This window comes from Periophthalmus magnuspinnatus, chromosome 9 (genome assembly GCF_009829125.3).
Source record: "Periophthalmus magnuspinnatus isolate fPerMag1 chromosome 9, fPerMag1.2.pri, whole genome shotgun sequence".
Classification (NCBI taxonomy): Eukaryota; Metazoa; Chordata; class Actinopteri; order Gobiiformes; family Gobiidae; genus Periophthalmus; species Periophthalmus magnuspinnatus.
This window is the reverse complement of record NC_047134.1, coordinates 24,644,292-24,671,846: the sequence shown is the minus strand read 5'-3', so window position 1 is coordinate 24,671,846 and position 27,555 is coordinate 24,644,292. Positions and strand designations below refer to the sequence as shown.

General features: G+C 39.6%; 1 protein-coding gene across 1 annotated transcript in view; it reads right to left on the bottom strand.

The window, feature by feature from the left end:
* Positions 1–498: 498 nt before the first annotated feature.
* The window catches only part of fbxl17 (F-box and leucine-rich repeat protein 17), a 442,838-nt gene continuing 415,781 nt past the window's right edge, over positions 499–27,555 (bottom strand). Inside the window, exon 11 of the mRNA XM_033972727.2 lies at positions 499–2,317. Coding sequence (XP_033828618.1) covers positions 2,180–2,317 — 138 coding nt within the window. The 3' untranslated portion in view covers positions 499–2,179. The remainder of the gene's footprint in view (positions 2,318–27,555) is intronic.

Sequence of the window (27,555 nt, the reverse complement as noted above, 5' to 3'; positions counted from 1 at the left end):
ACACTAGTGACAATATTACCAAGGAGATATGATCAGATGTATAATACTCACTCTGTATGCTGTTAGAAGTAATAAAACACAGCATGGGTTCTTGTAATAAAAGATATGCACGGAAACGTATAGTGAAGGCATTTTGTCGCTCATCCAAGCAGCTTCTTCAGTTCTGGTCAGGTGGGACATGGCCTTATATCTGTTTCAGTTGATTAAAATTTATATTCATTGATATATATATATTTTTTCTATTTGTTTATTTAAACCTGAAAAGCCCAATATCACCTCACAGGGTTGATGAGAGTTGTTTTGTTCCACTCACATGAACATCACGGTCCTCGGTAGTGAGATGCCAAATGTTCATGAGACTTTCCTTCGATCAAAGCTAAAAAATAAAATGCTTCAAATTTTGCAGACATGTGGAATTAAATGGAATTGAAAGGAACTTGAAGAATTGTATTTATCATTCCCACATCAGCCCCAAAATGTATCACACAGACGCAAAGATTGGGTTGAAACTGTAGTGTTTTAATCATCTTTATGTAAATTCAGTTGTTTATGTCAATAACAAATCAAGAATCAAGAGTGTCAACATCTAGAGAGAAACGTGATACAAAAGAAAGTAAAACGAAAGAACCAAGGGAGACACCTCTCTCCATTGGCTGAAACCTGGTGAAGAACATGTTATTTCTGATATTGTAGAAAGTTCAAAGTTCCACTCACGCTATTGTCCAAATGCGGGCGTCTGATTGGCGGTTGAGCCATGAGCTGGTTCAACGCGGTAGAAAAATACCCTGGTTATTTGCTTTTGTAACTATTGAGTTCCTAAACACATAACGGACAAAACCATAACTTCTACTGGCCCTGCAAAGATCGTTTCGCTAGCACTCTACGCCAAACTAAACGTTCTCCTTGCATTGCTACATAACTATTGTACAAATATTCACAACGATGAAGGCTAATCAAGCAAATTTGGAACTTTATATTTATATGATTGTACGGCTAAAAGAACGGTATTAAATGTTGTCGCTAAATGTGTTTAAATGCATTACAGACTAACCATTTAAGGCATCGTTTTACCAACTTATCCGGGGTTAACCATTGGTGCGGGATATAAAAAGAGGGACTTCGAAGCTGATTTATGAAGATACAATCTGACCACATTGTTTAAAATCAGTATCATAAGTTGGCGCGAATAGTTCTGAGTTTATCCAGTGCAGAAAGTTGGAAAACCAATCCACAGAATCCTTATTACGGTTTAAGAATTTGAATTTTTGGATGCGATTTTGAGATTTCAGTTCACGTTTAAGGTTAAGTCCAAAACCGTTGTTTTTCATAATTGTACTATTCTCAAATGAAAAAGCAATGTTTTTAGTTGAAGAAGACCCTTTGAAAAGAGAACGGGACTTGCTCATTCATGCTGGTTTGTCAGTGCAGGTCCATTTACCGCAATCCACCGTTTCTACGTTGGGCGCCATCTTCCGTTAGCCCAAGCTACCAGACCCAGCTGTACATTCTACACGTGACGTTCTTCCATTGTATCTGTTTAAACGTTACGAGAATGTTTAAGGACTGATATCCATTCACAAAGATTATTTTCAAGTGCACTGTCTGACTTTTGTGGTGGGGGATCTCTGGTACATGCTTGTCTCCATGGTGATTTTGTTGCTTTGCCTTGAAATTCATCACACTGTGGCATTAAACTTCTCCGTCTTCTTAAATATTCCAAAAGTATAGGTCTATATATTGCTAAAAAAGCCTTGGAAAATGCGTTTTTATTACAAGTGGGGATGCCTCTCCACAGATGAGACCTGTAACTTGGCTTGGTGGCATCCTTTGCTTGTCTAATGCCATACTGGGAACACTTTGGGGAAATAAATATCTCCATGGAGACAAGCATGACAGGTTACACAGTGGACTTTTAGTAACTGCCGCCGCCGCCGAGAGAACATTTTCTTCAATAAAAGCTATGATTATTACAAGAGATCTATAGATCAAAAATAAAAGAAAGCTCGAAGATGTTACCTAATTGCTGAACTCTGTTTTAGAACAATAAACGTGTCTAGCTACATGCGTGTAGTACATAGAAATAAAGTGAAAACATGATATGAAGTGTAAATGCGGAGAGTCTGGGTGTAGCCACATGATGCTAACACTAACGATTATGCCATGTGTACAACAGCTGCAGCTACGAAGCGTTGGACGTGTTGGGGATCCAGCCCATTTGGTAGGCCCTCTCCAGCGTCCTCTTGCAGTCCTGCATCACTGTGCTGAAGACGATGTGTGGATACTGCACGACCAGCCTCTCCACGGTCTCCTCGTTCACCTGAAAAACACAAACAGACGCGTGAGTGACGGCACGTTTCCATTCAGCGGTTATTGATTTGAATGTTTTTGAACAAAGCTGCTCATTCTGTTCAATAAAGAAACAACAAAAGAGAGAAACATTTTCAGTAGTTAAAAGTTTGGACCAATTATTCTAAATTGTAATTGAAAAAATGTAGGAAGAAGATTTTGTCCCTCTGTCATTTTTCATTCAAACATTTAGGAATAATGTTGCAGATTTGGTCGGTTTATTATGTTTATCTATCATAGTTACAGGTCTGATCTGTGGAGAGACAACCCGCTCACAGTGAGATTTGAGTGAGATTTTTTAATTTATTTTACGCTACAAAAGCAAGATGAATAGGTTTAATCTGGGGTTTACTTTTAGCATGATCATGATTTGAGCAAAGAAAAATATACTAATAAAAACAGTTAATCCTATTGATTCAAATGTTTCTATCGAACAAAATTCAGGACAACTCTTTTTCAAAATCAACACATTTGAAACTTTATAAGACCTCAAAATATGTGCAAAATACTTTTACTTTTTACTCTTTAAGTACAGTTTTAAAGGGGTACTTTTAATGCTTTTTCTTTTTTCACGTGTTACTTTAACTTGAGTTTTTTAGGGTTTTTGCTCCAGTATCTGTAACAAAACTGAGCACTTCTTCCACCACTGGATTTAATGCCATACTGTGGAACATTCCAGGCAAAGCAATAACATCTCCATTTACACAACTCCTGCCTAAGTTAAATGTCACAGTTATGGGGCAGATCATCAGCTGTTTTGTTGTGCAACATAATTAACAAATCCTATAATAAGTTGAAGTTACAGATGTGTATTTTTTAAAGTTCACACAAGATGTACACTACCAGTCAAAAGTTTGGACACATCCTCTCATTGAGTTTCGGTTTCTCAGTCCCTCTCAGTGTTTTTTTTTCTTTCCTTTATTTTGACTACTTTCTACATTTTATATAGACATCAAATATATGAATCAAGATATATGGAGTTATGTAGTAAAGAAAAAAAGTGAAATAACTCTACAAAATATTTTTCGATAAAGCAAGAAGTGCATATTTTGAGGATTTTAATTTAAAATATATATAAAAAAATATTTTGTAGAGTTATTTAACGTTTTTCTATGGTACATAATTTCACATATTTAAAAAAAAAAAAAAAAAAAAAAAAAAAAAACACTGAATGAGAAGGCGTGTCCAAACATTTGACAGGCAGTGTACTTAAAATGTGCAAAATTTTTGGGTGGAAGAGAAACCAGAGCATCAAAAGAACATGCAAATTCCACACAGAGAGATCCAGCCAATCTGGGAATCAAACTTAAGACTCTCGTTTTTAGGTTATTCAAAGCACTGCAACATCACGACACCCATTATCCCAATGTTTAATTTTTTGTTTTGTTTTTTTTGTAAGATTACTAGAAATATTTAAATCGATGTGTCTATGCAGACTTCCCTTACAAGATACAGAGGGTTCATTTCATCAACTGTCGATAAAAATATAATGCACCAACCAAACAAAGATCACATATTTCTTTCTTTCTTATGTGACATTTCTGCTCTGACTCTTTCTTTATAACACATTTACAAACACAAGATGGCGTCTGTATGATCTGAACCGTCACACTGATGCATGTGCTGTTTTTCCACTGTAACATCTTAAGGTCTGCAGCCCTGAGTGTGACTGAGAGAGAGGGGAGTCCAGCTGAGCACAGCAGGATAATCAGGCTGCAATGTTCTCCCTGGATCTCACGGACACAACACTAAAACCGTTAACTGTGCTAACGCCGCTAATGTGGCTAACTGCACCACTCTCTTACCACATCACTCCCAATGTACGAAAAATAAATAAGGAAAATGCTGACAAGCCCTGTGTTATGTTGTCTTTTCTTATGTTATTTTAATAGATCATGTTAACATCGAAATTATAGCTTTAAACAAACATAAAAATATTAAAATGGAAAAGATGGTATATTTACAGAAGCCCTGAGTGGCAAGGAGGGAAAAAACAAAACGGTGCATCATTTGGGCTCCATTTACCAGTTATTAGTTAGTTAATTAGCTATTAGTATGCAGTATTTTTTTTTTTTGTATCAACAGCTCAAAAAATAAATTAATTAATAAAAAGATTTTTTGTTGTCGAAAATAATATAGAAAATAAATATAAAAAGAAAAAAAAACTAAAAAAAAAAAAGACAAAAAAAAATCAGCTTTTACTACAAAAAATGTCCTGCAAGCTCACATTGGAGGGAAAAGATAAAAAAAAAAAAACCCCAAATGAAGTACTTGTTTTGTTTCACTTGGCGCTCAGGGCTTCCGTACATATTTACAGAAATCCTTCATTCATTCATTCATTGGATTTATTAACTAAAACATTATTCTTTCAGTTTACATCAACGCTAAACACATAGTGAACGGTCCACCGCCTGCTTTGTCTCTATGAAGACGTTGCATTACCTGGAATGTTCCACAGTATAGCATAAAACTTGCATATTTTGCATTAATCGTCAGTTTTCATTGCTCAAAAATGTCTTAATAACATTGTGACTTTAAACGGACTTACCGCTCCACAGACCTGACCTGTAATTTGATTTTATGGCTCGTCTTCATGGAAATAAATAAGTTTAATGCCACACTGTTGAACATTCTAGTCAAAGCAAAAACATCTCCATAGACAAGCAGGTGGCACGCCCTCCAACCAGGCCCGGCGACACAATTTTGGAGGGGCGGATCGAGAAACCTCATATGGGCCCCGCTCTAATATAAATGAATAGAAAACGGGTCAAATTCTGGGCCGCTAAAACCGTGGCCCCTGTCGACTCCCCCACCTCCACCAATAAAGTTACAAATTTCAGGTTTAACAGCACAGCACAGGCAGCGTCACCTCAGAGACACATCCAGGGGTTAACCACAAATATCCATAGCGCATAGAAACACCAACCAACCCAAACACCATCACTCTCCTCCCCCACCCACCCCCACCCATCATCCACCACCCCCCTCCCGGCCACCCGCGAGCCTGACACTTTCCAGGGGAGTGGAGTGTAAACATGGGCACACATGGAGCGCAGAGGAAGGACAAAGACAGCCATGGTTTTGCTTTTTGTGGGAACGTTTATAGATATGGAGAGGTAATTTTTTTCTTTTCTTACGCATGTATAAATGAATTTTGAAATGACAATGTTGAATGTTCGGGGCTTGGCAATAAAAATAACACGGTTCAGTTTTTAGGTTTGGACATGTGACCTGCAACTGTGTCACCTCTTTATACTTATATTTCATCCACAAACAACAGAATCTACTGCGTAAAAACTGCAAAAAAAACAAAAAACGAAAAACTGCAATCTGTATAAACATGTTTTCCCTGTGTCAGATGCCCTCCCTGTGTTTCCATGGGGTCTTATTGTGCATAAAAGCTGCTAACCCTGTAGCTTAATTTGTTTGTCAGTTCATATTTCAATCTTTTGGTCAATTCTTTTTGTCAGTGTTTAAAATGTGAACTTTGAACAAACCTCTTATATTAAAATTAGAAATAAATCGGTGCCGATACTGAAAAATTAGCTGGATTAGATATCGGCTGCCAAATATCGGTTCAGTCGTTATCCTGGTTGGACGTGTTGATTGATATAATAAGACTGTTTCCTGGTTATAGTTGACACACAGAGTAATTCTGTAGTTACTTGAGGATTATACAACAGCTACATAACACATTTTGATCAGTTTTGTCTTATTTTATTTTAGTTTTAAGTAAATAAATGCTGTTTTCAGTCTCTGCACTGGTATCAGTTGATATCAGGAATCGTCAGACAGTTAAAGCCATAGTATCAGAATCGGTATCGGTGCATCCTCAATCTAATCACAATCTCAATCCTCGAAACTCCATATTTTAACCGAAATCGTTCAGTCCTGGTGTAAAACCTAAATCTAAAACGTTGCAAAAGGAGCTGTTTCTTATAATGCCATGTAGCGCTTTAAGGAGAAAAGACTCGAGAATTGACTTTTCATAAAAAGTAGAAATTGCGGCTCTTTCCAGGTGGAGGGGCCGGAATGAGTGATCGAGAGTAAACAAAGAGTAAATAGAAAAGACTAAATTGAGTTAGTGTACGAGAACCAACAGAGGAAAAAGTTAAGTGCACTTGAGCAGAGCAGAGCCCAGTGCAATGAAGATGGAACCACAGCACAGGACATTCAACAAGAGAAAGACGAGAGACGAGGAGGGAGGGAGGAGGAGGGAGGGAGAGAAAGAGGGGAGAGGAGAGGGAGAGAGAGAGGGGGGCGAGAGAGGAGAGGGAGAGAGGAGAGGAGGGGGAAGAGGGGGAGGGGAGAAAGGGATGAAGGGAAAGAGGGGGAGAGAGAGGAAGGGGAGGAGGGGGAAGAGGAGGAGGGGAGAAAGGGATGAAGGGAGAGAGGGGGAGAGAGAGGGAGAGAGAGGAAGGGAGGAGGTGAGGAGGGGGGAGAGTGGGGGAGAGAGGGGAGAAGGCAGAGAGGGGGAGAGAGGGGGGAGAGAGAGAGGGGGAGAGAGGGGGGAGATAGGGGAGAGGAGGGAGAGAGAGGGGGGGAGAGGGGAGGAGGGAGAGAGAGGGGAAGAGAGAGAGGATGTGTGAGTGAGCGAGCGAGAGAGAGACAAAAAGAAGGAGAGGGGCGGGAGAGAATGTGTGTGTGTGTGTGTGAGAGAGAGGCTGGGGGGTGAGAGAGGACATGTGTGTGTGACAAATAGAGGGGTGAGGGTTAGAGAGAGTGAGTGTGTGCGTGTGAGAGAGAGAGGGGGGAGAGAAAAATTTTGAGCAAGCGAGTGAGAAAGAAAGAGAAAGAGAGGGAGTGAGGGGGAGAAAGAGAGAATGTGTGTGAGTAAGAGAGAAAGAGGGAGTCGGTGAGAGAGTGGGTGAAAGAGAGGGGTAGGATGGAAGAGGGGACGAGAGAGGGGGGATGTGTGTGTGTGTGTGTGTGTGTGTGTGTGTGTGTGTGTGTGTGTGTGTGTGTGTGTGAGAGAGAGAGAGGGGTGAGAAAGATTGTGTAAGTGAGTGATAAAGGAACAGAGAGAAAGGGCATTAGGGGGAGAGAGAAATAGAGAAAATAGAAGAAAAGAGAGAGAGGAAGGAGAGAGAGTGTGAGAGGGGTGGATTGTAAGTCAATGTAATGTCCCCAAGCATGAAAACCCAAGATTTGTGTGTGTGAGATTGGGAATGAGAGAGAGAGAGAGGTAGAAAGAGAAAGAGAGAGAGTGAGACGGTGGGTTTAAAGAGAAGGACAGAGGGAGAGAGAGCACATAAAGCCGAGTGGCCCCACATCACCCAAAGCTGAACGGACACGAGATCCTGAAGGCTCCGTGCCAAAACTCTGACAGAAGCTCGCTAAAAAGACTTTCACTTTGAAATGTTGACAATTAGGCAAAGTGAACACACAGGTACACTCAAAAGATATTATCAAACTCGTTAAGCATTATTCGAGAGGAAAATGGTCAAAAAATGAAGTAATTATTTCAATTACGGCATCAATATAACTGCTAAATGATGAAAACGATAAAACTTTTAGATGTTTCCAATTCTGCCATTTGAATTTTGAGAGAAAAGATAAAAAAAAAACATCAAAAACATCTAACGCAATTGAGAAATGTCCAAATACGAATAGAAAAGTAAAAGAGTGCCACCTGCTTCTCCTAGAATGTTCCACAGCATGGCATTAAACTGATTTATCTCCATGGATACGAGCAAGCGATGCAACCAGGCCAAGTTACAGGCCAGATCTGCAGATTGGAGGCCCCACTTACAGTAAGAATGTATGTTTTAGAAAGTATTAGCTGACTAAATGAAAGATAGATCAAATAGCTTTAATGCGGTACTGTGGAACATTACAGGTAAAGCGATAACATCAGTATGAAGACAAGCAGGTGGCAGATTTTGGACACAGTTTTTCTTTTCCAGAGCTTCATGTACGCTTAGATTCAGCTCGTATTGAAGTTTTTCTGCATCTCTGTCACATTTTGTTACGTTCAGAACATTCATTTTGCATTTTTGTGTCTTTTTTTCTCGTTCTTGAAAGAGAAAACCACCTTCACAACAGTTCAAACGTGCTGCCAGTGTTACGACATATCGCTACGGCTCATTTACAAAAGAACCGAATCTGTTTCTTTCTAGTTTTTATGCATTTTTACACTGAACAAACCAGAAGAATCAACTCAGAAGCAGACCAGGCGACACGAGTGAGAGCTTGGTGCACAAAACAGTGATTTGGCGTTGTAGTAACAGTTTGTTTTTAAATTATTATTAATGTAGTGCAAGATTTTATTTAAATTTACATCATTTCGAAGGGTAAACACTCGCCCTCTCTCAGTTGGAACCATTGTAAACACGTCTGAGCCTGGGTCATTTCTCTGTGTGATTAGTTTGTAGATAAACTGAGTTCTCACATTGGCGTCTCTCTTATAAATAAATAGTAAAAGAACCAGTGTTTTGACATGAACAGATCCAAACGATTCGGATCCCCTAAAAGAGCCGAAAGTCCCATCACTAGACTCATTAACGGATAAACTGACACAGGCCCCAATGCTTTCATAACTTATTATAGTATATTTTTGCAAACGTCCCCCAGCTCGTTAATTAGGCCTTAATTACAATTAAAGCCAATCTAAAGAATAGACCTGTCAAACGGATGGGAGGCCGTAACATTCATTTGTGCTCATTTACCACAGCACTACTCGCTGAGCAAACACAAAATGGCTTCCAATCAAGGCGCGTTACTAATTGCTGGTTGCATCAAATTCAATATATGCAAAAAAGATTGAGAAAACAAACAACAAAAACATGGCATAAATAGCTCCAGTGTTATGATCAGAATTTAATCAGTAAAATTGCAGACCAGTTTACCAGAGGTGGTTCAAAATTCAATTTGCAAGTAGAATTTGTTTGTATAATTAAAAACACACAGATATGTATGCACACACTAGGACTACATTTGCATAATTTAACAACAACTAGTGCAGAGACTAAAAATATTGAGAAAATAACAATATATACAAAATACTAAATATGTTACACGCTGCAGCCCAGTTGAAACTTTGTTAATTTCTCTTATCAAACAATTTGCAAACATTCTGGGATGGAAAAATATGTACAGCTGAAGCCAGAAAAGTACAAACTTTATATAAAAAGACACATGTGCTTTTTTGTTGCTCACTGTCTGACATAAAACCAGACAAAACTTTTCCTGTTTTAGGTCAATTACGTTTACCAAAATTATTTCTATTTGCGAAATGCCAGAATAATGAGCGAAGGATTATTTAAAACCATTTTCCTAACTTACTTCAAAGTCTGAAGTTTACATACAGTAAGATTACTATGTATTTAAACAATTTGGAAACCCCCAGATGAAATGTCATGTTTTTGGAAGCTTCTGAGGTTTATTGACAACATCTGAGTTAATTAGAGACACATCTGTGGATATATTTGAAAGAACATCTGAAACACACTGCTCCTTTGTGTAGCATCATGAGAAAGTCAAAAGAAATCAGCCAAGATCAGGAAGAGAATTGTGGACTCACATAACACCATAGAAATATCCAGCCATCATACCGCTCAGGAAGGAGACGTGTTGATATGCACATTTCTGACCAAAGCACGTTCATCTCTGGGACATAGAACCCAAGAACAAAAGCAAAAGACCTTGTGAAGACCAGTGTTGGGAATAACGAAGTTACATTATAACGGCGTTACTAACTGCGTTACTTTTTCTCTAACGGAGTAATCTAACTAATTACTTTCCCAGCGTCCTAACGCCGTTACCGTTACTGACTATAAAATGTGGCGCGTTACTTTTAATTCAGTTCACTCTTCTCTTCATCAGAGTCTCTCAGCCGAGGAGCTGCAACGCGGCTTGGGGTGAGATAAAAGGCTTGTTTGAGGTGAGGCGGGCGCAGATACTATCGCCGTCGATCGGTGCGCGGTGCATGCCGGTTAGTTTTGTGTCCAAGATGCCACCAACTTGCGCTGACATAACCTGTGCGCCGGTAACGGGAAGTTTTTGAGCAAGGCGAGCGCAGCAGCTCTCCACCGCGAGCGGCCGCCTGCATGGACTACAAACGCTTAATACATGATGGGAAATGATGTCCTGTCCACACATGCATCGACAGCTGATTGGATGGATAGATAGATAAATAAAGGAATAGATACGTGTTAGAGGGATTGTGTGAATCTTTTAATGAATGTTAAAGAGTTGGATAAAGTTCAGTTTATGTTGAAATGAGAGTGATTAATATTTGAATACTGGGCAGAGAATTACAGTGTGTGGCCAGAAAAGCTTAAAGGTTTTGTCTTATTTTACATGGTTTACATTTGAATGAATCTGAGTTACTAACTCAGTTACTTTTTGGGAGAAGTAACTTGTAACTATAACTAATTACATTTTTGAAGTAAGATGCCCAACACTGGTCATTACTCACAGTGAAACAAGTACAAGTACTGACACTCTGCATGAAGAAGCCATTACTCCAAAAGAAACATAAAAATGTCAGATTAGTTTGCAAATGCACACAAGGACAAAGACCTTTTGAAGACAGGTCCTGTGGTCTGACAAAACTAAAATTGAGCTGTTTGGCCATAATGAGCAGCGTTATGTTTGGAGGAAAAAGGGGGAAGTTTGTAAGCCTGGCAACACTATCCCAATTGTGAAATATGGGGCTGGCAGCATCATGTTGTGGGGTTGTTTTGCAGCAGGAGAGACTGGTGCACTTCAAAAAATAGATGGCATCATAAGGAAAGAATATTATGTGGAAATACTGAAGCAACATCTCAAGACATCAGCCAGGAAGTTAAAGTTTGGACGCAAATGGGTCTTCCAAATGGACAATGACCTGAAGCATGCTGCCAAACTGGTTACAAAGTGGCTTAAGGATAACAAAGTCAATGTTTTGGAGTGGCCCCACAAAGCCCAGATCTCAATCCTATTAAATGTATGGGCAGACGTGAAAAGGCATGTGCGAGCAGGGTGGCATACAAACTTGGCTCAGTTACACCAGTTCTGTCAGGAGGAATGGGCCAAAATTTCTGCCAACTATTGTGAAAAGCTTGTGGAAAGATATCCAAAAGGTTTGACCACACTAGACATAAAACAGGAAACGTTTAGTCTAAGTTCATATCAGCTCATATCATACAGCTTAAGGATAGAAACAAGTCCGTTCACGTCTGGTTGAACGTTGAGGCACCAATTTTAAAATGTTGCACTGTCGGCCCAGGCTGTTGACGAGAACTACAGCCAATCCTATATGTATCACTGTTTTAGAAATGAAATTGGAGAACAAAGTAAAGAGAAGATGCAGGAGAATAAAGAGTACTCACTAACTCAAATTAATCACTTTAAGTAAAGCTTTGAAAGGGTCAATGATAACACATGTCTAATTAAAATGTAAAATTCTTAAAAAATTAAATACCATTTCTTAAATACTCTATCAGTCAAAAGTTTGGACACACCAGCTCATTGAATGTTTTCTTTTTCTTTATTTTTACTGCTTTCTACATTTTATATACATACAAAATACATCAAATATATGAAATAAGATATATGGGTTTATTTAGCGTAAAAAAAAAGGTAAATAACTCTACTAAATATATATATATATATTTTTATATGTAAGCCCTCAAAGTAGCCAAGCGTTGTTTTTTTACTAAATAATTCCATATATCTTGCTTCATATACCTGATGTCTTCCATATGTATTTAAACATAAAAAGTAGTAAAAATACAGAAAAACAAACATGAGAGGGTGTGTCCATACGTTTGACTGCGAGCATATATGTCAAAGCTGAATTAGTAAACATATTGTTCAGACTCGGGAGCATGTATTCAATATAATGAAATGTTATATATAAAACCACACTTTAGGCGCTGCCCAAATTTGGACAAAACGCAAAAGTACTGATCGCTGTCCTTATGCTACTGCCAAAAAACAGACTATCCATCTCACTACAGACTCCCAGCGCAAGAATCCAACCCAAACTCACATGGCACTAAACAGGCATAGATTCATGAGCAGAACTTTAGTTTTCAGATGACATATGGTCCACACATTTCCAAAGCTATTCTATTAGACAGAAAATCAGTCGACAGGGCATTTATACTCGGGGGTGTCTATAAAACGCTTTGGTGCACTTTGCCAAGAGCACGTCTTTAAAACAACAACAGACACTGCCTTCTCCTGGACTGGTTCAGTTTGAAGGACTCGGGGATGTTAGATCTTAGATGTTGTATTGGACCAAATGACATCACCACACCTGCTGGGTATTTGCAATGTGGAGCCGATGGTTTTCATAAAAGTATATATTCTGAGCTGGCACAGAAAAGAGCAGAAAGTGTCTTGTGTATGTTTTATGATGTGGTAATGTAGCAATAGCGGATGATAGATTGGTCAGGGTGGATGGTAAAGAGGTCACACTGGACTCTTGTGGTGCTTTTGGGGTGAGCTGAAGCTGATTTTAACTGTCTATGAACCACAGACTGTATAAAGAAGTGGACTAAGTGAGTGTGACGTCACCCACAGCGTTCGGCTTCAGTCAAATGGAGCTCATCGAGGCAAAGCAGTTACAGCGACAAATTTAGAGCCAACTTCCATATTTAGAATTCCGTCCACGAGTATCATAGCAACCAAAGAGCCAATCTGGAGCGAGGCTGTTGAAGGTAATACCTCTTCCCGCCTGCAACTCTGGTTTAGCGGGGGCGGACGCTTAGTAACGCTGTCAATCAAACCTGTTGCTAACGCTAGTGGGAGCGACCTCAGGAAAATAACGCAGCTCTTATTAATGTTCATATCTTAAGTTCCGGACAAAATAGTGAAATAAAAATACCAGGATCATGTAGAGCGGGTTAACGTGAACATTTTAAGACAAAAATTACGAGCCTGACAGCAGCAGTTACAGAGAGAGGGCCCACATTTATCTGATGTAAAGTGAAATGGCGCCAGGGTCGATGGAGCCGGAAGCGTGCCCATGATCACTTCCTCTTTGGAACACAGCGACTAGCAGGTTAGCTATGTCCATTTATATAGAGAGTCTATAGTATGAACCAATGTCCCAGGGTAGAATTGTCAGATTATCATAAATAGATCATGTAAATGTAGGTTTGGAAGTTGAAGTATGAACGTTCAAATATTAAGTATATCATTTAGAATAAAAAAAGGTTGCAGAGATCAAAAGTTACTCCTCACTGTCCAGTCACCGTCCTTGCATCTTAATCATTCACCACAATGAGTTTATAAGCAGGTTTCACAACTCTCAGAGGCCAGAGCGGATATCACTGTCATGCTAACAACAACTAGCAATCCCATAACGAATAGGCCTTATTTCCTGGTTCACACATGATAAAAATGCGTAATTAGATGCAAATAGCGCATTTTGGTCTCATTTTGATGCTAACAGTGTTTTTTTTTAGTCTCACCTGTGTGGTAGAAGAAGCTTTGATTAGTTATTATAGTCTTTCACGTTCATTAGAGACATGCCCAGGAAGTTTATGTGATGACTGTGCACATTATGGCAACTAGGACCATTAAGCTGCATTGGTTTCACAAAAGCAATACCTTATTTTCACATCAACTTTTTTTTAAACTTGAAATAAATGTGTCAAGCTGTTGGTACTGCCCCCCATTTTGAAACCACCCATAGAGCTTTGGACAGATTAAACTTGTGAATCATGAGTTTAAGCTGTACAGCATTAATGACATCACAAATCCAGCGACGTCAAGCAGAAATGAGCAAACTTGTTCTAATTTTGCACAAAATATGACCTCTTTTGTGCAGGTTAATGTTTTTATGTGCACAGATTCCAGGCCCGTCGACAGAAATTTGGGGGTCCGGGGCAAGATGTCTCACATGGGCCCCCCTCTAATATAAAATAATAGGTAAAGGATCTAATTCTGATCTCTGGGGGCCAGGACAACAGACCACTCCTGATAGCTCCTGAAAAATAAATTAAAAAAATAAAAACGCAATCCACACAACTCTCTCTGGCTTGTAGATAGTTTAAACATACAAATAAGCTCTTTTTTCATAGATATTTTTTTATTACCAGGTCAAATTTGTGCTTTCTGATATCGTGTTGCTGGGTTACATCATTCTAGGGTTTTTAATGTGTGGTACTCTGGCAGACATCTTCACATAGAGCAGGTCTAGAACGATTTTGATCTTAGCGTAGCATGTGGGAGCGGCCCTCTGCCGTTTTCCCTCATCCCGGTTCAAAGATGTGGAGCAGCAGATCTGAGAGGGTCTAAATGCAGACTGACGGATAACAACAGGCCCAAAGGGAGGAGGGGAAACAAAAGAACGCATTTGTGATGGGATGAGTTTTATAGGCCAGATTTGGAGAGGGTGTGCAGGGAAGAGCTTTGTCAAACACAGAAGGGAGAGTTGGGGGATTATTGTAGTTCTAGTTTTGGACAAGTTCCTACATTTTTAGTTTATCTATTCTAAAAATTGACTTTCTGAGCTTATATTATATTGGCGTTGGTGAGCTGAAAGCTGTTTTATTTCATATTTTTTGCGCACATTTTTGCAGTTTTGTATTAAGTCTGCGAAAGGACACTATGCTCAGTCTGATCTTCTGACTCCATCACATTACAAAGTATCCGTTAGTATCTGTGCTGTTTTGACAAGATTCATTTCCCTGTTACCGTAGCGCTCATGAAAAAGAGAGTCTGGTAGTCTCAGCGGGCTCTCCCTGTAGAAAAGTCCCACAAATGGCCTCCGTAACACAACTAGTCATGTAACTGAATATATTTTTAGACAATGCAAAAATTACTCTCTCAACTCAGATGGATGGATTGTGGTAGTACAAAAAGTATTTAATGCCATCTTATGTTTGTTTCTGGGTTTTTTTTTTTGCCAATAAGTATAAGCAGACCAATATAAAACCATGTTGTTGTAGTTTTTTTATTTTTTGAAGTGTTTAAAGCAGTGAAAAAGCTTTAAAAATCTATGCGGCCATACTCTGAGCGTGCTTGCATCTCCACAAACTTGACTCTTACTTAGTTTGGAGGAGGGCCACAGTATGTCATAATATATATTTATCTCCATGGAGACTGTTCTGGTGATGTGCCAACTCCAGAAAAGTACATAAAGTATTTTAAAAAGGCTGCAGGTGTTTATTACATATAACTGTAGAGTGTCAGATACACAGATTTGGAGGTTGGCGGTTCGAATCCCGCTCTCAACATAAATATTATTGGTAGAGCGATCCTCTGACCCACAGGTTGTCATTGCGATTCCAGCTCCCACAGATGAATACTGTTGTTGTTTCCTTGGGCAGGACACTTAACCTACCCCACCTCAGTGTCTGCATACACCGGTGTATGAATGTTGTGCAAATGGGTGAGTAGTTCCTTGATGTAAAGTGTTTTCAGTGCCTCAAAAAAGCACTATTTTTTGAACCTGAAAGTAGGCTACATGAGAACACTGAAACATCCCTCTTTAAAACACTGAGATAAGACTTTAACATCACAGAGAGGCTAAACGTCCCCGCTCTTGCCTCTTCTAAACCCTGTGTAAGCCGGACCCTCTGACACACATACACTCCATCAGCCTCTAGAATATACATTTACCATGCACCGCCACGGCACTAAAGCCCGCCGTAAAGATGACGAATGCCCCTGCCGCGCTCAAAACTCACAACGGGGAACAAAAGAAAGACCAGACCGGGAAGAAGAAGGGGCTCGTAAATCGATAATCTCACACACAAACATGAGACGCATACCGTAATACACCCGCTGCTCCCAACGCCATCAACAGCAAATGGGACTAAGAGGGGAGCTTCCAACTGGCTTTCAAACCCAGTACGGAACAAAAATGACCCTGAAAAAAGCATTAATGCCTGACTTTAGAGATGCGTTTTAATAAAGTGCACATCCCCCGTATTGTAATAATAAGCAATCATAATCTATAATGGTAATAAGAATGAAGTAATGTGAATAAGTAGTGCCGTGTTGTGAGATTAGCCTGATTTACAAGGAAAATTTTCACTTCCGAAATGATTAGGACGATCTAATGTCGGAAGTGGCGGAGATAACATGTGAAAATGGGGAATAATGACTTGTACTTGATTACTTTTTAATGTCCACACATTTGTATAAAAGTTAATGAAATGAGCGGCTCTCTGGGTTGTTATATTGCAATGGGGTCTCCTGTGGATTTGGGCTGCTCGAAGAACTTGGAGGATTTCATTATAAAAATATATATACATGTAAACATATAGATATTATATATACACATGTTTAGACCTTTGACAGACCTGTAAAACCACAGCGTCACTATTTATTTATGTATTTATTTATTTATGTTTTTTTAAATTATCATCAATGTATTATTATTATTATTATTATTATTATTATTATTATTATTATTATTATTATTATTATTATTATTATTATTATGTTATCCATTTATTTATTAGAATTTAATGGTTCATGTACATATATTTTTTTACTCCATAAATTTGAGCAAAATGTGTCTTGAAATATATTTTTAAGTGCGTGTATGCATGCCAGTTGTTGTTAGCTTTACCATCACAGCAAAACTTCGCTCTGGTCTCTGAAAGTTATGCAAAGTGCTTATAAACTCATCGCGGTGAGTAATTAGGATGCTCTGAATGCATAAGGTACATGAGGAATGACTTTGTACCACTGCAAATGTTTAAAATGAACTAATTCTGCTTTTCATATTTTTCAAGACGGTAAAAACTAATTATATGTTCAATTTATTTGTTTTCTTCCATATCACAGTAGGCTGGAGTTTAGTAATAATATACAGTAAACATAGGAGTAAATGTTAAATCATTTTTTCTTTTTTTTTTTTTTTACCATATATCTTTTAAATTTTCACTTTTGTTTTTTAGGATGTTTCATAAATTTTGCAGTGAAATGACAAACCAAAAAATGTATGAATGAAAAAATAAGCCACATTATGGATGAAGTATAACAGTGTATACTATACCAATTAAATTATGCAAGTTTAGTAGTAGTAAGTTCATTTCAACTCCATCGCTCCAATGCACTGAATACATTTGGGTTTTTTGTTTTTTTTTTGTGGTTAGAAAACATATTTTTTACTGTAAACTTAAAAATAGCCCCTAAAACATGACGTGAAGTATAAGTCAGTTTTGATTCGCAGTACTACTATTTTTATACATGACTTCATACTATTCAAAACACTTATCCACATATGTTTGTCCATCTTTCCATTTGAGTTCATACGTATAACGAAAGATAAACTGGTCCTGTCTGCTCCCACAGCCCGAGTGCTTCTGTCACAGCGAAAACATGAGGCTGGTTTGAATATGTTTAGGCTCCATAAGAATGTTCCAGATCAGACTGTGGGCTTTAAACACAGCAGATTTATAACCGTGTTTAACCTGCTCACTGCCAAAAGCCCCGAGCTGAAGTTTAAGTGAAACGATGGCTCTGGTTTCTGATAAGAGAATACTTGCAAATAATCCAAACTGGTTGTTAAAGTAAAAGTGCATATGGCGGGTTTTCATTTTCATTTGGAGGGCATTTTTGATCATATTTAAGTGAACGTTTGTGGGAAAAAAGGTGAAAATAACACGATAAAAATACAGGAAGTAAATAGTCACATTTTTATTTAGTGCTTTTCCACCTTCAAGACACTCAAAGCACTTTACATCAAGAAACCACGAAACCATTCACATACAAGGTAGGGTGTCTTGCCCAAGGACACAACAACAGCATTCTTCTGCAAGAGCTGGAATCGCACCGCCAACTTGAGCTCTTAAACAAAATATCTCCACTCTACCTAATACTTCATCATTCGTAAATCCACGGATAACTAAAGTGAAATGTTGTTCTGCTTTGAAAAGTGCTACGTTCATTTTTCTGGTGTTTTTCTGCTGGTTCAGGAAACAGATTATTTGAATCACAAAATATTACACATCGTATTACTCTGGACTATTGGAAAAAGGAATTAACAAATATTTTATAGGTGGGACCAGAAATACCGGGCCGCCAGAGTGTTAATGTTATGCATAATTGCCGGTGGTGGAAGAAGTACTCCATTTTGTTATTTAAATAAAAGTACAGATAGAGAACAAAAGTTACTCAATTAAAGTGAAAGTATCACATGAAAAAGTCAACTTAAGCAAAAGTATTTAAGTACCTGTTTAAAAATGTACTTAAAGAGTAAAAAGTAATAAACATGACACATATTTTGGTCATTTTCTAAATTTTTCTTATGAATTTTGTGTATTTATTTTTGTTTGCTCAAAGTCAAAGCTTGAACTCAAAAAGTCAGGATGTTACCACGAACATGGTAAAAATAACCCCTCAAATCAGATGAAAAGTACTTTTTACTTTTCAGTCCTGTTAAAAAATGTAGTAGAGTAGGAAGTACAGATACCTGCTCTTAAAAGTAGTGACGTAAAAGTAAAAAGTAACCACTGTAAAACTGACTTAAGTAAAGTACAAATACCTAAAAATTCTACTTAAGTACAGTACTTCACAACTTGTACTTCTTTAACTTCCACCACTGATCATTTCATTTCTTTCACTTCATTTCTTTCTTGTATTGAAAATGACAAATGCACTAACTTTGGCATTTGTCAGTGACCAAAGCTCTTATTCTAGCATCCAAAATCAAAATCTAAACATCTCAGTGCATCCTTCAAACCTGTTGCTAACGCTAACGGGAATGACCTCGGGGAACGAAGGCGACTCATTGGTCTGTTATTAATGATCATGTCTTAATTTACGGACAAAATAGCCAAATAAAAACATCAGGATCATATAGTGCAGGTTAATACAAATATTTTAAGACCAAAATGAGGAGCCTGACAGCAGCAGTTACAGAGAGAGGGGTGAGAGGTTTTCAATAGAAAGTGAATTGGAGCCAGAGTCAATGGAGCCGGAAGCTTCTTATTTCGAACATGGTGGCTAGCAGGTTAGCTATGTCCGTTTACGTATACAGCAGGGATTGAAAGGGGTCCAAATATATATAATAGCTCCATTAAGTGTCATTATTTATCCCATCTTAAACGAGGATGCAAAACCTTTACAAAAGAGACTCCAACGCCCAATTTTGCACCGCCTCCCTCCAAACAGCACTCACTCAGACTCAAAAGTACTCACAGTTTTTGCACAGAGAGCACAGGATGAACTGAACACGGCACAGAAATGGTTTAAAAATCTACTACAGCTGGTTCTACACAACACAAGAAAAAGAAGAGGAATTTAGAACCCAAAGATTTCCTGTAAACTTACTTTTGGAGGTTCGATATCAGTAAATTAACTATTGATGCTTCTGCTCTCACGACGTCAGAGTGTGACGGCCGAGCTAGTCTAGCCAAGCCAAGCCCGGCGTTTGAATTCTGTCGCCAAAAATGAGAGAGAAGCCTTTTAAAATCTGCGTAGGGGCAAAATGTCTTTCTTAAATGTTATTGTCTTGATAATCTGATCCATCATTATTTGCTAAATCATGTGTGAACGACCCATATTACACAATTTTCTGATCTATGTTATAATGTTGTTTCCTCATCACAAACATATCTGGAGTTGTGTTTTGTTTCATTTGTTTTTAACACACAAACCCTGCATATTTAGACTGTGTTCTTCTCTCAGACAGAAAACACTCCGTTCCACTTTGTGATGTCATGCAGTAACAAGAAGTGCTCCACTGTGCTGTTAATCTCCATACGCCTTCACTAGAATCATTCAGATAATTTCAGACCCGAAATTGGCAAACTCTACTGAACTAAAGTTAAATGGGAGCAGTTAACTTAAAAACTACCACTTCATGACATCACAAGGTGGAACAAAGCATTTTGAGCTTTGGGGATACAGACAGATAAATAATGAAGTGTTACTCAAGCATGTGTGAATGAAACAAAATACAACTCTAGGCATGTTTTTGTTGAGGTGACAACATTATAACATGACGTAAAGCTCACAAAAGTTAATTTTGTGTAATATCGGACTTTTAATATTCCCTTTGCCAGATGTGAAAAAAGCATCTTAAAAAAACAAAAATGACAAATTATTTTATTTTTTGCCAATATTTTTGTTACTTTTTGTCTTTTTTTTTTTTAATATATATATATAATACACTTGATATTTAAATCAGCTTGGGACCATAGACTTTACATTTACATTGCCCAACTCTATCTGTCTTTCATGGTTTGGACTAGAACGAAAGAAAAAAACATCACATATCTGGGTGCTTGGGACAGCTGTGGTCTGGACCAGCTCAAGCCTCTTCTCTGTGCAGTCTCAGCGGAGCATGCTGGTTTACGCACACACACACACACACACACCCACACACACATGCACCAATGCACTCATGTTGGGCTTCCATGCTTTTTGGGGACATTACATTGACATACATTCATTTACCTGAGACTTAACCGTAATCACTTTACCTAAATCCTAACCTTTAAGGACCTGTATTTGATTTTGCAAGCTTTTGAGCAAATCGATTTTTTAAATGGGCATAAATGGGTTTAAATGGGACTGTAGGAAACATACTGTATTGGACATGGGGACATTTAGTGTATTTTACTGCTAACGTCAATGATGAACTGTTGTTGTCTTATAATTGTACTGAAATGTGTATTTTAATGTGTGTTACCTGCCCAGAGACTGCAGATGGAAAGTAGAAGTAGCTAAATCTGGTACAAATCATCATTTCTTTTGTAAGATTAATGAATTTGTACATGGACCCTGACAAACAAAGAATAACGAAAGAAAGAAAGGAAGAAAAATGCATCAAATTATAAAGTGTTTTCATGTCCGAGAATCAGTGCGCTGTTAGCGTGCTAGTTGTAGTTCACTTTACCGTCATGACAAACCTCCGCTCTGGTCCCTGACAGTTGTGAACAGCACTTATAAACTCATCATGGTGAATAATTAGGATTCTCAAAATGCATCAGTGAGGAATAACTTTGGATCACTGCAAAAAAATAGCTAATCAATTCATGTTTTTCACGTTTAAGACAGTCAGTAAATCAAGTACAGCCCCTCTAACCTTCAAATCATGTTGTTGATCGAATATAATAAAGGATTTACATCACAGGAGCAGGATTTCTGAGCTCGTGTATATATATGTGAGTCCCCGCAATGTATCGAATACCCGCTCACATTCACACACACGTCGTTAGGGTCAGGAGCTCGTGCGTGTAAAGCCCACAGTCCATCACACTGGACGAAGGTAACACAAGGAATGCACAGGGCTCTGAGCAGACTCGATTCTTATCTCTCCCAATGACAACTAAACAGACGTTGTACCAGAGCACTGTGGGAAAATGAACATGGAATGGTGCTTTGGAAACGTAACAACAGATAATACTGTTTAATATCTCACACATCCAGCCTTGTTCCATAGGTTTCGAAAAGTCTCAACTCAAAGCGTAGTTTAATACCATCTACCTTTCGTTCTACCATGTCATGAGCAGCTGCAGAGAGTGACTGAACCTGAACTAGGCCTGAAATTAATCATTTCATTGCAACTAATCGACAACAGTCTAACAATCAAACTCATTTTGCGATCGCTTAATTGTTTTCGGAGCTCGTCACAGTCTAAACATTCTACACTCTATGAATATGATCTCTAGTGGCATCTCTTTAGCTTCGTCTCAGTCAAATGTATTAAGAATCTTATATTTTCATTTATTTCATTTATCTTTATTTCTACAGGGAGAGCCCAGTGAGAACACCAGATGCTTTTTTTCATGGTCACTCTGTTAAAATACAGAACAATACACACAAAATATCAAAACAAATACCTGCATAGGTCCATTTAAACATTCAAAACAGGAGCAGGTGTGAGTATAAATGTTTATCACCACATTATTAAAGTGCATTAGTGGCACCAGTGTGTCCAGTTTTGCTTGTCCTTGAAATGTTTTCCATTTTTGGGAAACAAAAAAAGTTTTTTTCCCCATTTCAGTTCAAGCACAGTCAATTTTTATACAAAGACAATCATGAAATCTTGTATTAAAAGTTCATTTCTGCTTCTTCCCTCCTCTCTCTTTCTCCTCCTCCCCCTCTCCTCTTCTTGTTCCCTCCTCTCTCTCATCTTCTCCCTCTCTCTCTCCTCTTCTCTCTCCGTCACCCCCTCCTCTCTCCTCTTCTTGTTCCCTCCCCTCCTCTCTCACTCCATCTCTCCTTCCTCCTCTCCCTCCTTTCTTCTTCTTTCCTCTCTCTCATCCCTTCCTCTCCTTCCTTCTCTCCGTCTATCCTCCTCTATTCTATTCATATTCACAGACCTTTTGTAATCTAAACAAATAATCCATTAATGGTAAAAAATAATTGCCAGATTAATCAATTACCAAAATAACTAAACTGCTACATTTGAGTGGAGGACTGAAAATGTAACACACACACTCACACTCACACACACACACCACAGGGTGTCTTGCCCAAGGACACGATGACACAACAGCACACACTGGTCAAAGCTGAGATCAAAACCACTAAGTCACTATTGTTCACAGTACAAGTTAATGAATACTTGGAAAAAGTCAAACTAAATAGTACATAACGTTTAATATTGAAAATTGCTAATGTCTTAATATATAATATGTCTTAATGGGAACATTTTAGATAATTATTGTTTTTATTGTCATCATAAAAGACTAAAATTGACGACATTTGCGAGAAATAAAGACAATAGGAAAACCTTTAGCTACTTAGTAATTTTAACTTCATGCACCGATTGAAAGCCCCTGTACACACGCACATGTCACACTAACTGACGGATACGGGCTGATGGATTACAAAGCAGTTTACAATAGGCCAAACACACACAGAAAAAATAAATCGTCATTATTTTCTTTATTTAAAAGTAAGGACAAAACGACCTTTCCATTTCAAAGCACATCCTCACATCTCTGCCAAAATCCAAGTTTGCGTCAGAGTGGAAATGTGGCGCGTGAACTCATTTGTAAGTGAACATGCTCGGGCCATTTGTCGTCATTACGGAGGATTAGGGGTTAATTTGGAATAATCAAGCCACAGCAGGGCAATTCAAGTCAAGCTCCTTTGTGTGTGGAGAAAAAAGGCTTTTGTGGCGTTCACTGACAGTTTGAAAAGAGAAATGTGTCAACGTGGTGTAGAATGTTTATTTCAGGAATGTTGGGTTTTGTTATTTTGCAGCATTAGGGTTTCAGAAGATGAAAATAAAACTGCCTAAATGTGTTGTGATGTCTCTCTTCTTTGCAACTTTTTCAACATGAGTTTGTATTGATTGATAAAACTTCTAAAATACATATGGTTTCATCAGGGGATTAATTCTGTCAACTGGACAAAAGTTTTAGAGCGGAGACTTTTGGCTGCTCATCCAAGCGGCTTCTTCAGTTCTGGTCCGAGAGCTGGTGGGACACTGACTTATATCTGTCTACTGAAACTAAAGTCGTTTTCACAATACTTCGAGGGATTTGGATCTATTTAATATCAGGGACAGTCTCCTCTTGGCTCTGTCTGCGCAGGTGAGTCTGGGTCTGTCTGCACAGGTGAGTTTGGGTCTGTCTGCGCAGGTGAGTCTGGGTCTGTCTGCGTAAGTGAGTCTGGGTCTGTCTGTGCAGGTGAGTCTGGGTCTGTCTGTGCAGGTGAGTCTGGGTCTGTCTGCGCAGGTGAGTCTGGGTCTGTCTGCGCAGGTGAGTTTGGGTCTGTCAGCGCAGGTGAGTCTGGGTCTGTCTGCGCAGGTGAGTCTGGGTCTGTCTGCGCAGGTGAGTCTGGGTCTGTCTGCGCAGGTGAGTCTGGGTCTGTCTGCGCAGGTGAGTCTGGGTCTGTCTGCGCAGGTGAGTCTGGGTCTGTCTGCGCAGGTGAGTTTGGGTCTATCTGCGCAGGTGAGTCTGGGTCTGTCTGCGCAGGTGAGTTTGGGTCTGTCTGCGTAGGTGAGTCTGGGTCTGTCTGCGCAGGTGAGTCTGGGTCTGTCTGCGCAGGTGAGTCTGGGTCTGTCTGCGCAGGTGAGTCTGGGTCTGTCTGCGTAAGTGAGTCTGGGTTTGTCTGCGCAGGTGAGTCTGGGTCTGTCTGCGCAGGTGAGTCTGGGTCTGTCTGCGTAAGTGAGTCTGGGTCTGTCTGCGCAGGTGAGTCTGGGTCTGTCTGCGCAGGTGAGTTTGGGTCTGTCTGCGCAGGTGAGTCTGGGTCTGTCTGCGCAGGTGAGTCTGGGTCTGTCTGCGCAGGTGAGTCTGGGTCTGTCTGTGCAGGTGAGTGTCTCTGTCTGCGCAGGTGAGTCTGGGTCTGTCTGCGCAGGTGAGTCTGGGTCTGTCTGCACAGGTGAGTCTGGGTCTGTCTGCGCAGGTGAGTTTGGGTCTGTCTGCGCAGGTGAGTCTGGGTCTGTCTGCGCAGGTGAGTCTGGGTCTATCTGCGCAGGTGAGTTTGGGTCTGTCTGCGCAGGTGAGTTTGGGTCTGTCTGCGCAGGTGAGTTTGGGTCTGTCTGAGCAGGTGAGTCTGGGGCTATGTGTGTCGTTCCAAAAGCTTTTTCTCCTCCACCACCAGCACAGACAGTCCTCACAGGTGAAAGAGAAGACCGCTGCATACAGGGGAAGTCAGGGCACATATTGATGGGGCTCTGTTCACTTGAAGCATGTTGCCATAGAAATAAGTTCTTTGATCAGCTGATGGACTGTCACGCCGCTCATGGCGTTTGGGGTAAATGATACGCGGTGTGTACAAGAAGATCGACCCAAAAGTAAAGTAAAAAGATCACAGCAACGTGTAAAAACAACCTAACATATCTATTTGTTTACAGTTTCTGTTCCTTGGCTACATTTAACAAAAACTGTAAACAAACAGGTGTTTTAATTAGACATAAGACAGTGTCCCACCAACACTTTAAGCAGAAATAAAGAAGCTGCTTGGATCTAAAACTTTTTTCCAGCAGACAGAATCAAATTTTTTGTTTGCTATACCTTACTGACAAATGAAAAATAGTTAACGTTGTACAATAGGGACAATAAATCATTTCTTTTATGCGCTTCGCATACATTTAAAATAACATTCCAGACTATATAAACTACCAGCAGTGACTGGGCATAAGAGTCATCATCAACAACCCAGAAGTGGACAGTTGGAAGACACTTTTCCCCTCTTGTCCAGTCTGAAAGCGGTGACTTGTCGGAGGGGCTATCGGCACAGATTGACCGCCTCGCTAATGCCAGTTCCCCCCAGTGCAGCTGTGTTACAGTCGCCTACCAACACCAAGCATGAAGCGAATGAACAAAAACTTCCTGTAGCCTCTATACTCACTCTGAATCTTCTGAACACAGACACTGAACACTTCCCTTCCGCCTGTGCGCACACGTTCATGCTGTAATGACATCACATCTCTTGCTATTGTTAGCATGCGACGGCTAATTCACCTACAACACAGTCAGACCGCTATGTCCCGAGGCTACAAAGACCTTCTCCAAGACCACCTGCCATCTCCCTCTCGCCCACTCTCCCTCCTGGAGAGAGTTAAAACGCGCCCAGGCAGCCAAATGTTAGTTATCGCCAGGAAACACATCAACATTGTCATGTGCAGAAGCGTCCAAGCTTCTCAAGTGCGGGCCCACGACACCATGAGATTACTCTGACCTCTGTGTGATGGGTAAACAACTACAGCACAGAGGAGGAGGAAGAGGAGGAGGGGGGGTAAGAGAGTGAGGGATGGGGTAAGAAAGGCTGCGACTAGAATGGACTAATTGAATGAGCAAACATGTGCAGTGGGCGAATCCAAAATCGGAACCACCTTGGAAGTCCTTGCTGGAGGCGGAGAGACGTCGAACAATATGCTAGGTGAGGGTGGACACAGTTCTCTTCTGAATGTGATTGAACTCAGTCAGGATTAGGGTAATTAGCTTGATTAGGCTTTCAAACTAAAAAGACTTGCATGAAAAAGAATAAAGCGAAGTTTCTTTAGTTTGTCAGTTCATATATTTGGTATATGCTACTCCTGTGTGAGCATATTTATCGCTGATATGACAAACGTAATCACATATCTAAAAAATATGGCTAAATATAATATGTTTAGGTGCTTTCTGGATTTAGAACAGAGAAAAAAGGGAAGAATCTCCTCAAAACCCGACCTTTTTGAAAGCTTTAAGTGCTGGACATGGGTGTTTATCCACTGATCTGAAGGTTGGCGGTTCGAATCCCGCTCTTGACTTAAAGTGTCCATATTACGCTGTATTCTGATCTGTGTTATAATGTTGTTTCCTCATCACAAACATACCTGGAGTTGTGTTTTGTTTCATTTGCACATGTTTAACACACAAACCGTGCATATTTAGGCTCTCTTTCCTCAAACTGAAAACACTCTGTTCCACCTTGTGATGTCATATGGTAATACAGGAAGTGCTCCACTGTGTTTTTAAACTCCATACACCTTCACGCCCTGGAACTGTCTCTACTGAACTACAAGTAAAAGGTAGCTGTTAACTTGAAAACTACCACTACATGACATCATAAGGTGTTTTTTTTTTTTTTTAACCCTAAACCATTTAAAACAACTTCAGCTAACCAAAGTGCTTCACATAAAAGACATAAAACAAAACAAAAAAAACGATATATAGGAAAAGAACAATAAAACACAGAGATATCCTTTCTAACTAGTATTAAATGCCAGGGAGAAGAGGTGGGATTTCAGTCTAGTCTTAAACAGCGTTAATGACTGAGAGGATCTGACAGGCAGAGGGCGCTGTTCCATTGTTGGGGCGCCGCTAATAAAGAGGACCCATAGAGTACACAGATTTAAACACAATCAATAACAAAGCAAGATAAGGCATGGATGCACCTCTATTTCTGACCCACTACATTAAATTCATGTATAATGGTAAATATAAAATTCTACTGCAGCAATAACTCCCAGCTCCCTCTCCTACTCAGACTGTGTGAAGTGTTTTTGGTGTGTTCCTCTCCTCTCCTTCTGTGTCCCCTGTCCACGCCCTTAGACAACAAGATGAAGAGATGATCGGGAGGCGGCTGCAGCTAAGACCCTGCGATCAATACGGCTGAGGCTCGGAGATTACACACAAAATCACAATCGGCAAACCACTCTTTCAAACTCTCCACTTTGAGGCTGACCAAAGCTTCACCGAATCGAAATCAGAGACGGACAAATCAACATTTTCTTAATACGGCTGTAAAACTCCTAAATCGTCACTATTCCTTGCCCTTTATTGTCGCTAATGTTCCCCAATATGACATTAATCTGATCCATCTCCTCGGAGACAAGCAGGAGACGCCACTAAGCCGAGTTATCAGTCA